At 34.5% G+C, this 12,431-nt stretch overlaps 1 protein-coding gene across 1 annotated transcript in view; it reads left to right on the plus strand.

Moving 5' to 3' along the window:
• The window catches only part of LOC149782293 (dnaJ homolog subfamily C member 16-like), a 60,521-nt gene that overhangs the window by 3,153 nt on the left and 44,937 nt on the right, over positions 1–12,431 (plus strand). Inside the window, exons 2-4 of the mRNA XM_089933678.1 lie at positions 2,760–2,826; positions 7,372–7,580; positions 9,841–9,974. Of these exons, the coding sequence (XP_089789804.1) occupies positions 2,760–2,826; positions 7,372–7,580; positions 9,841–9,974 (410 nt within the window). The remainder of the gene's footprint in view (positions 1–2,759; positions 2,827–7,371; positions 7,581–9,840; positions 9,975–12,431) is intronic.

Consider the following 12,431-nt stretch of genomic DNA (forward strand, 5'->3'; position numbering starts at 1 on the left):
ATTTTCCACCTTATTATTAATTTCAACAATACATTGAGGTTTGATTAATTAGGAACAATTACCAAACTTATGACTTCTGATACCATAATTGGAGCTGTTAAATACAACGCGCTGAGTGTCAGATGGCTTCGTTTGATGGGAACACACCTTTTCCAAGCTGAAACTAACACTATCTTCTGATGCTAATATTTTATAACAGTGTTTACAATAGCCACTGCTTTGATCATGCAGAAGAACATCCACTGAAGTTAGTCTTTGTTAGGGAGAGGCCAATTGGTTGTGAGAGGGGGCAAAGGCACGTGTTTTGAAATGTGTTTCTCGCTCTGACTTTCTTATATAAAGGACACTATGCCATTCCTTTTCTTGCTTTAAATAATTCACGTCAGCTATACTATAACATCTCGTATTTCAAAACAAGGCACAATTCCCTCCTTATAAGACAGGCAAAATGTGGCATCGATAGAAGGTGTTCAGCCACCAGAAAAAAAAGCAGAAGTTGAATGAGAATGATGAGGAATAATTCTTATGATAGGGAAAAGCGTAATGGAAAATTTCAGAAGAAATGGACAAAAGACAGGGAATGGCTGAATTATGATGAGGAAAGGAATGTTATGTGGTGTAACTGGTATATGCAATTCGCAAAAACAAACACAGAAAACATCCAGTTTTGTTGCGGGTTGTTCAAACTTTAAAATTGAATCGGTAAACATACATGAAAGCTGTGTGACATTGCTTTGTGAACAGGACTAGTAAAGATTTGGCAGGACTAGTAAATTTCTCAATATTTTGGCCATATGACTCTTAACGAGAATAATAGAAGGTACATTGTAACAAATTTTAGCTGAGTAACCAGATTACATTATTGTAATTGCAAGTTAGTAAAAATGTTTAATCAACTACCCTAAATCAATTTTTTTTAAACCCTTCTACAAGTTCACAATAATAGCACTATCCAAGATTTCTAAACATGTTTGAAACAACCCCTGTACTATGTACATGAGGTCAAATGCACACATGACTTCAAATCATACTGTTCGTCCTAATTTCTTTTGTTGTGGATAAAACCTTACCATAACTATTCATACATAATACTCTAAAATGCATAAAATGCTTCTTTATTATCTGTAAATGAACTAAACCCTTGTTTCTTCCTTTTTAAAAGGAGGGGTTTTCGTAATGTAATCACTCACTTTATATAGCTTCATTACAGCAGTCCATTGGTAGGATTGCAAACTTATGGTTTATTTATTTGTCTACATACTTGTAGTGATTTTACACATTGGTTGAATAGTATCTGCTTCACTGCTTTTTTTTCTGCATTTTCACAAATGTGAGTCAAGTTAGAAAACAACTTTGACCATAAAATGCTTTTCGTGAATAACACTACATAGCACTGTCTAACCCTATGTAAATGATTTTAAAGCTAAATCTTCAATAACATAATACCTAGAATTTGCTTTCTATGCATTGTATATTTTTTCTGAATATATTTGCCCAGTGGTTTATGAAAACAATCTAATAAACTTGTACATCCCAGACATAGCCATGTCTGCCATTATTTTACTGTTAGTAACACTGGTACATTTACTGTTTTAAAGTAATCTTATGATGAAATAGTATACAAGTGGCAGTTAAAATATCCAGATTACCGATTCTTATCTTAAAACAAAAATTGCTATTTACATACTATTGTTAAAATTTCAAAACACAAGTTTGTATGTTTTTATCATCAAGGGGTAACGTGTGGAAATCAGTCATGATAGTTGCTGCCTTACTCGGAAAAGGGTTAATGGTCAATCAACTATCAAAACACATGCCTGTGAATGTGCAAGAGAATGTATGCATAATTGATATCAAATCTAGGCTAGCTACTGCTGGCTTGATGAAATCATTATGCTATAACTCGATGTTAGAATTAACCTGGCTAAGGCAAGGGGGCATCTTAAAAAGTATGGTCGGTCAACAAACATCCCGAAAAATGGCAGTGCGAAGTTGTTTTCACTTTCCTAAGAGAAGAAGGTGAAGTTTACATTTTTTGGGCGATATAGTCACCCACCTCACCTGGTAGCATGGCCCCTGCATACTCTCATATATGATGTTGAACATGACAAATTTTATTGGTGCATTTACTGAATCTGACATAGTACCTTAATAATCGCACTCTTCATATTTTGGTCAAGGTTAAAAAATATCCAATGATGAGAACATTTTGTCTTGATCCCAACTGACTGAATTGGAAGGATTAAGTGGTTACTTAGACCTGCCTTGAACATTGTTATTTTGGAATTTCAACCCCAGCGTGCAAAGTGTCTCATTACCTCTTAACTTTGTTGATTAAATCAGTCTTAAAAGCAGATGTTAAATATGCTTTTGTTCCTTTTGACATAGGAGGAAATATAGACTAAACCTCCTCAACAGACAGTGACCAACATATGGTAAGGGAGCTAACTCTTCTACCACATGCATATATTTAATCCGGACACTTTTACAATATGACTTTGTTGGTATGAGCTTCTTATAACAAGGTTGAACCTTACAAATGTATCAGAGAAACTTAATAAACAGTTTATGTATTACATTGCATATGGTATGTCACTTGCAGCATGTGGAATGCTAAATCGGGTCAAGAATGAGAAAAATGTATATTATTAAGAGGTTATTGTCCATCTATTGTCTAATTATTGCCATCATTACCTTTATACAGACAGAATTTTTGTGCTACATGTTTTGGAAATAATGCTTTTGATATTTTCCTTCAGGCATCCTGACAAAAATGATGACCCTGATGCTGCAGATAAATTTACCAAGATAAATGAAGCTTATGAGGTAAGTGAATGGCCATGAACTCATAATAACCCAGTATTTCTATGATGATTTGATAATAAGTCCATCCCCTTGATTTTGTGTTTTAAATTTATGTATTGTTATCTTATGTCAAATGATAACTCTAGGTCATCCTATTTTTCATCAAATTCATTAGGTATGTGCCCCGATCTTGTCGTAGAAAAAATATTATATGTATATACATTAAAACCTGTCATGATAGATTGCCCCTTCTGCCAACAAAAAATGGTCTCTCAAGACAGGTTGTCTCTAATAACAGGTTTTTACAAAAAGACCAGTTTCCAGTACAGTTTAAAGAAAAATAACCACAATCATTGTATATATTATCTAATCTTTATTACTAGTTCTTGCTAAAAGATATGCTTTCATCTGAAAACAAAATTATATAGCAATAAAGATATACTTCTATCATTAAACACGAAATCACATTTGCATTTGAAGATTACATGTACATTAGCATACATGTATTAGTATATGAAATCATTTCTGATTTACTCCTTTTCCTTTTTAATACCCTAAATTTGTATTACATTCGTTTAAACCGCTATTTTGCAAGAGGTCTGGACTTTTTCACTTCTTTCAATTACAAAACTATTTTCTCCAGTGTAAAAATTTGTTTTTGTTGGAGGTTCATCTAGTGTTTAGTTTTAATGTCAACTGTTGAAACGGTTTTGATGGGCTTTTGGAAAAAATGAAAAATCTATATGTGTAAATTGCATATCTAACAATAATTAAATATGAAAAAAACAGTTAACTCATCCAGAAACAGAATCATTTACTCAGAGACAAAAGTCGACGGCTTCATTCAAAGAAGACATACATGGATTAATTCTATATTAAAAAAAAGTGTGTAACCCCATCGCTCCAACTTGAACAGATGACAGCTTGGTGATTGGGATGTAATCATTGTAACATTGGGGGAAAAGACACAAACATCATAAGTCGTTCACACTATCAACTGAATCCTGCAAACGATTCTCTTTTGCTGGTTTGATAGACAAAGACCTTATTCACCCCCAGGCAATAAGGATTAACTCTAAAAACAATATCCATGACCACTACGTCAATTTCGGCACTACACTGGCAATTCATGACATGTACATTAGCCTGGTTTATGGACTATATCATCTATCAATGGTGGCCAGAATCCTTTTTTGTTTTTGTTCTTTTCATATTTTTTTATATATCAGAACACTCATTATTAACCAAGCAGTTGTTGTTACAAATGATTACATATATGTCGGTGGTGTCTATGTTCTCTTGATTTGGTCGTTCATAAGGATACTGGGTCATACTCAAACGTATGGGCACTAGCTACGCGAAGGCCAGGAGTCAGGCTAAGTGCAGAATAATCTACAATTACTTTAGTTTGGTTTACAATAGAAACTATAAAACACTATAAGCATACCTACAAAATTTAAGATAACCAGCCAATTTCTTTTTTAGAATGGTATAAATGGTCATTGTTACAGGGATTAAAAAAAGGCCGGTTGAGTTTATCCCAGCTTTTGTGATGAGGTCGTTCATAGCAGTGTCAGAATGTATATTTTGCTAAGACATCACAGTCACTGGTCGTGGTCAGCAGATGGTCACGCACGACAGAGTTTATATAATAAAATCGATCCTTCCATTGTTATTGTAGTCAGAAATGACAGGTGGTCGTTCATAGCAGAGGTCGCTTATAACAGGTTTTACTGTAATATTTCATTTTAACGTCCTCAAAGACCCTACAATTTTTTTCCAATAATTCAAAAATGTATTATTAAGTAATTGATTCAGTGCTTGTAATTTATGTACTCAAACATTAAATCCACTAGTCTTTCCAAATTTAACTTAATGATGTGCAAATTGCCTATTGAATATACATTGCACCACTGCCTGTCTTGCATTCCAAACTAACACCCTTGATAGAAATGAGTCACAACTCTTCCAAGGGTCCTTTAAAGGGGTTGCTTTGCTGTGAACTTTCTATTTAACCCCAGAGAATCAAAACCATCTCAGGTCAGAGGTCACTTTAGTCTCTGGAAAAATACAGCTTAGAAATGATGCTCAAAAACAATTGACATCCCTGGCCAAAATGCTGTATCTACATAATGTAATGTTCTTTTTATGTTTACACAAACAATAGTCACAACTTACCTCCTCTGACAACAATAGATATCCCAAGCCACAGCTTACATCACCGTGCAAGGACTTTCATATAGTATAATGTCATTTATGTGTTCACACCTAAATATTTAGCTTTTGGTGGAAGGCTAAATCGGTGTATGATGCATGTACATGTCATTTATTACATTGAGGCACCAGACTTGGCATTTACCTTTAAAATAAATTTATTACATTAAGCCACCAGACTTGCTATTTACCTTTAAAATAAATTTATTTGGTTATGTATGGACCATCAACCAATCTAATACAGGGGGTCAAAATCTAGATAAACACGAGATACATATCTGACACTTATGTTATAAGTGTATATATCAGTATCAAATCTGCTCTGTGCATGAGGAAAAAAAACAAGCATGGTAACTGTTTTTGCATTCAGGTTTAGCTCACCTGACCACAGGACCCAGAATCCATTTTGTGTTCTCAGTCATCCATTAATCAGTGATTGGCCATTATTGCTTTTTACCATGCCAGAGTCCATAATTATGATTCTGTTTTATTTAGAATTGGAATATTGGCTTATCTATAAATAAATAAAAATCTTGGACAAGGTCAGTAATGAGCAGTATCCTTGCATATTAATGAGCTAATCTTGTATCTGACTGGCTACCGCGCTGGATGCCATATTCCTGATTTGATTTTGATCAAACTTATAATATAGGCCAGTGTCAGTAACATCTCAGAATAGTTTTATAATGGGCAAGGTACAGGTATTCTAATGAGGTGATCTCACATCTGATTGGAACTCAGGAGGCACTGTTTCCAATCACATGTTGATCAGTATATGCTTATATCATCAAGATCTTGGATGTGGTCAGTAATGAGTGATCTACATATATATTAATGAGGTGATAGTGCATGTTATTGGCTGATCTTTGTGGGCCAAATTCTGATAATCATGGTAATCACAACACAATAAATTTCTAATATCTTTTCACAATTGATGAAGAAGGAAATAGCAAAAACCTGTAGTCAAATAGTTTATTTCAGACACTTTGCTAGCATTTGGGAAATATTAGTAGGTAATGGCTGTTTTGGCTAGTGCTAATGGGAACATAGGTCCACTTATACCAACCACAGATTTCAAAAAATCATCTGATGCTGAAGAACTTTTCTTACATTTTGCTGAGATATAATTTAAGTGAAAATCTTTTTCATCGAAGCTCATTAATACTTCTTGGACTAAATCATTATTTTGGAATTATAGTGAATTAATTCAAGGACCTTTTGGATTATATTATTGTGTTACATCAGTTGTGCTACATTCCAAGCCATTAGCTTAGTTCAGATTACAGGCACATCAGCACATTCAATATTGGAATTTATTTGGAACACTTTTAATTCATTCAGAACTCTATACATTTGGGCTTGTGTTAAAATTTGTAGGACTCCTATGATTTAACTCACAATAATATAGGTTATTTTTATTCAATTTTCACTTTTTATTCCAGAAAAATAAATTATTTATTGAATTTTACAAAACTTGTTGGTTTGTACTCTTGTCTGTCACTTAAGACCATAGAGTTGTAACACTTATAGGAAGTTCCCAATTCTTTAATTTGTCCTTTATGTTGTTCCTTTGGGTTCTGATAGTGATCACTGTTAGACTAAACAGTATCATACAGTCATGCCAATTCTTTAAGTTGTCCCCACAGATCCTGATGGTGCACATAGCAGATAAATCAAATCCGTACAGACATACCAATTCTTTAAGTTGTTCCCACAGATCCTGATAGTGATCATTGCTAGATGAATCAGATCCATACAGTCATACCAATTCTTTAAGTTGTCCCCACAGATCCTGATAGTGATCATTGCTAGATGAATCAGATCCATACAGTCAAGCCAATTCTTTAAGTTGTCCCCACAGATCCTGATAGTGATCGTTGCTAGATGAATCAGATCCATACAGTCAAGCCAATTCTTTAAGTTGTCCCCACAGATCCTGATGGTGCACATAGCAGATGAATCAAATTTGTACAGTCATACCAATTCTTTAAGTTGTTCCCACAGATCCTGATAGTGATCATTGCTAGATGAATCAGATCCATACAGTCATACCAATTCTTTAAGTTGTCCCCACAGATCCTGATAGTGATCATTGCTAGATGAATCAGATCCATACAGTCAAGCCAATTCTTTAAGTTGTCCCCTCAGATCCTGATGGTGAACATAGGGCATGAATCAAATCTGTACAGTCATACCAATGCTTTAAGATGTTCCTTAAGTTATCTCCTCAGATCCTGAAAATGAATGTTTGCTTGATGAATCAAATCCATACAATCACAACAATAAGAGTTAATTATTCTTGGACAAAAATGGACTTGCTCAGTCATTTTTTTAATCATTTACATCTTGCAGACTTTAGGACGTCCTGATAAGAGGCGAGAGTATGATGACTTTGGCTATACCTCAGCCACAGGAAGACAACCCAGTCAGCCACATGGGGGATTTCACGAGAATTACAATCCATTTGGTGCCTTTGAGCAATTCTTTGGCAGTGGCAATGGATTCCAGTTTCACTTTGGGGGAGACTTTGGTGGCATTGACAAGTACAGTATATCACTAAGGTCAGTAGTCTAAATACTTCCTGAAACATTATTATCTTGCCTTCCAGAGCTCTCTGTAGAATTCATCCCAGTCTCCTGGGTGTGTGAGTGAGGTCAGGATCCACAGTTTTATAGGGTTGCGCCTCCTGATGAAGGACATTTTTTAAGCAAGTCTAATATATGACAGTAGCCTTTGCCAGTGATTACTTGTTGTACACATCTCCTGTACTCATCTCTTCTTTACAGACTTCTTGTCATTGACTGATGTCCATGACTAATTTGGATTAATGTAGTCCATTACTGTGTAATTTTGGATAAAATGAACTTGTTTAAATTAAAACTATACAATCACACCTATCCTGGGACAAATAGAACAGAGCTTTATTAGGTCTTCAGGGTCATGTTTGATTTTCATCATCATGTATCAGTTTGAGTATTGCTTGGGGAAAGAGTGTTGGTGGTTGCACCCATGTGAACGTTTAAAAAAAACCCACAAAACAAGGATAATGTTGATTTCATATATGTAGGACGAAGTCATTGACCTTCTTGGGCTTTGGAACTTACTGTAATTTCTGGAAACTTCTGGAAAGTTTGAACAGTAGTACCACTCAGGTCTCTAATGGTACTTGCATGACCTTCAAAACCTCCAATAAACTGTTGAGAGCTGGCAACTACATGTTATAGCTGTATTACACTGTTTAATGTTTTTATTTTTTTAAAATTACTTTGTATATACTGTTATTTAATATGTGTATGTTGTGATTATGTGAGTGTGAGAAATATGATAGTTATAAGTTTACCAGTGTTTTAAACCCTTCCAACAAAATATATTTTAGCTTCATTATTAAAATGTGAATTTGTAGTCATTTTGTTATAGGCGTACGGTATTAGTGATTTTTTGCTGCAAATTTGTACAGCAGTCACCACCTGTAATATTGTAATTTCCAAAATATTAGTTTAAAAAACTTTATAATTTCATTGGCAGTTTCATCTCATTAAGACTAACAGGGGGCCCCGAGCGGCCGAGTGGTCTAAAGCGCTCACCGTTCCGGATCACTGCCATCTCACCTCTGTCTGCGTATGTTCGAGTCCAAGGCTCGGCTAGCGTGGGTACGTGGGAAAGCCTGCCAGTAGCTTCTTGTGGGTCGGTGGTTCTTTCCTGGGTTTTCCAGGGTTCTTCCTCCACCAATTATACTGGCCGCCATATATGGCCTATCTTGTGCTGAAAAATGGCGTTAAACCCTAGAACAACAAAAAATTAAGACTAACATCTTCCAGTTGATACAGGTCAGTCTCAATCTTGAAGATGGTTTCCTTTTGACCACTCAAGAGATGTTTTGCCTTGCCCTGTGCTGCCTCCCTCCTACTTCCTCTCACATCCCCCACCCCCTCCCCCGTCCTCCTGTCCAACTCTTGCCACTTTATTTCTTACTGCAACCCCTGGGCATATATGAGTAGATAGATTATTCTGAATTTTACTAACATGCACTGATCACCTTTAGTACCACAGAACATACATTTTTTAGCCTTAAAAAAAGACAACAACATCATTCCTGGATGTTTGGCAGGTATGGTCTCTTTTAACATATATAGTTTGTGTTACTAATTATAGAAACAAGCTTTATGGACCTGCTAAAATTAGCAATAAATGATAGAACCAATGGCCTTTCATGTCATGAGGCAACTAAACGTAAATGATTAGCCTTGATAATTTTCATCTCACCAAGATATGTATCACTGATGGTAATCCTAGAATTTGTTTTTAAATTGAAAAATCACAGTAAGTTCTGAAATATTGTTTCAAATGTTAATATAAATTCACTAGTGACATATTTAATTTAGTTAATTGGGTTATGACATGTTGGTTCTTCCATCTGATCTTTTGTATATTGGTATTACTTCCAAGTTATGAATCATCAATATTCTCAGTACTTTGATCTATTTGTTGCCTTTATTTGACTTACTGGACACGGAGTATTTGGACCAAAACATTTTCATACAAAATACTCTTGAGGTAGACTAATGAAATCCGGTATGCTTGTCTAAATTCATTTGTACATAATTTTAAATAGATTTTCATCCCATTGGTTTTGTGTTTTTTATTTGAAATTTTTTACTATACTTTTAAGTTTCTGGATGTTTAGGTCTGCAGTAAGTGTTTTACAAACACCAATCTAGTATTAAGTTTTTCTACTTTATTAAAGAAATAGTTTTCCATTTAACAAAAAGGTAACAGTTTGCAGAAAATCATTGCTTGATGAATCACTGTCTTTATTTTCAGGCAGTATGAAACCATTATTCTCCCCAACAGCCACAGGAAGCCCTGTGTAATTTATGCATATACTGACTTTTGTTTCAACTGTATGAGAATCGAGAACTATGTTGAGAAATACCTTCAGGAGCTCAAGTCTGTTGGTAAGATTTGCTTTGAAAAGAATGCAATTATACAAGTTTAATCCATGAATTTAACATATTGGTTAGAGAATCATTTTAACTGCTCCGATGGCATAAGTGGTTAGAGCATCTGCTTCAGATGTGGTGGGGTTGCAGGTTCTAACCCCGGCCAAGTCATAATGAAGATTTATAAAAGTGGTACTAGCAGCTGCCTTGCTTGTCGTGCAGCATTTAAAGATTAGTGTTAGGACTGGTCAGCCTGGTGTCAGCATAATGACTGGGTTGGACATGATGTTATATGTCTTTGGCATGATGCTCCAGTGCTAGACATCACTATAAACTGCCACAATGTTGACCTCATAGCAATATGACCAGAATTGTTAAAGCTTTGTTAAAAATCCAAAACGCACACACACACATAGAACATTTTTCTTGGTAAGTGAAAACATTCAGTTTGCTCATTCATTGATTATCAAATCATACAATTCTCAGTTACCATGAATTGGACAAAATGAGTTCTGGAAAATCTTGGCAATAAGTGTTCACATTATTTGGGAAATAAACTTTTGGACCAACAATGAAATTGGCACTTTAAACTGATTATAATCATTAGCAAAGGCATGGGACAGCACTCCACCATTATAGTGAGATGGCATTATTATGAGGTACATTATACATATACTTTAAATTACCTTTACCAAGCCCACCATCATAAAGAGTAGTGTGTTATAATGAAGAGTGTGTTATAATGAGTCAGTGCTATGTATCTGGTGTAAGTATATAGCAGACTTTTTAAAGTAAAGTCTAGTCTTGGTATTTTGACATAATTTTACACAAACACACACACACATAGCAAAAGTATCAAAGCTCATTTAATGGCTTCACTATGATTTGTAAAATTACTGGATAGTTTTTCGCTTCGTGCAGTGCTCACAATTAGTGGTTGTCTTAGCCTATTTAATTTTCTGTTGGACAAGTAGTTTTCATAATTTTGATAAACCAGTGGCCAGTAAAACTTAGTTTGTCACAAATCAGTTAATTTTTATGCTATCATGCATAATTTTTTTTAATCTGAATGAGTTGATTTTCACTAAGTTTATTGCATAAATCCTTAAGATTGAATTGCTCCCCTTGAGTGTAAGAACAAATGAGGATTTTACTAATCATATTTCAAAACAAGACCTATAAATCGTTTCTTTTTTAAATTAAATACACAAGTTTCAACATATTTATTCTGAGAATAACTAATCTAAACCTGTCGTTGTTGCAATGTGGAAAAACCATATTCATGACACAGAGAGCACATGTTAACACGTTAGTCATGTGATGCTGACAAAATCAATGTTGATGTGTTCTCGGCCAAATAAATCTCAGTGTATAAGGCTATCTAAGTTGGCAGGCTGAGTAGTAAGCAGCGCGTCTATGCTTACAATGCAATTTTGGAGTAGGAGAGGTCAGAGGAAACTCGGACTTAAAGACTGTATCAGATTTATGAACTTGTCTAACTACTGTTGTAGTGCCATGGTTATTACGACAGTTGTTATGATTAACCATTATTCTTTTAAAGATTAGCTTCAAAATTTGCTTTAAAATTTATATCTGTTGTAAAACCCAATTCATTTGTTATAATAAGAAATCTTTACACCCTCCTTTCACTGTAGCATAACTGGTACCACTATAAATCATTTGTGGAGTTACAGTACCTAATGGCAAGTGTGAATTAGGTCTGTCTTTTTCACTTAATATGCATATTTGTTTGTTTTTCTTTTCTGCATGAAAAAGCTTGATAAAATGTCTACTAGTCACCTTGATTTAGAGTTAATTTCTGGAGAATCATTATTTTTCTTGTGAACTTGCTGTGAATTTTTTCAAGTCATTTGGTGATTTCCTAAAGGAAGATTTTTATTTCTGAATTAGGAAGGATCATAATGTTTGAGAAATAACATTGATGTTAATCTAGATATGTTTTGTGGGAAGGACTAGTGAAGATTCAGCAGGACTAGTCAATTTCTCAATCTTCTAGTGCTTCTGGCTGCAAAGAATTTTTTTAAATTCTAGACCTGTCATGCTGGTGTTGAAATTCACTTGCCCAAAAGTATGTCAGAATTTCAATATAGGGTTTTTTGTTTGTTTTGGAAATTGAATATTTGGATAGATAACCAAGTCTGTTAGGGCACTTGGGTAACTTGAGGTTCATTTGTCCCAGACAGTCGGACAGCTGTTTATTTAACATATTAAAAAAGAATTGAACTTCAAATTTTACAGGATTCATTAGGCCATGAAACTTGAAGATCAGTTACACATTGTGTAAATAATTCTAATAGAGCAAAGAAAGTTCAAGGATAGCGTATAATACAATTTTTTAAGCTTCATGACTTCGTAAATCCCATAAAATATGATGTATGATGTTCAATTCTTATGATTACAGTTATTAAAATAATAACAAATCTCAGGAAATATGTAAAAGATCTCTATTTT

This window comes from Sinohyriopsis cumingii, chromosome 15 (assembly GCF_028554795.1).
Source record: "Sinohyriopsis cumingii isolate HCF-2022 chromosome 15, ASM2855479v2, whole genome shotgun sequence".
In the NCBI taxonomy this organism is placed as follows: Eukaryota; Metazoa; Mollusca; class Bivalvia; order Unionida; family Unionidae; genus Sinohyriopsis; species Sinohyriopsis cumingii.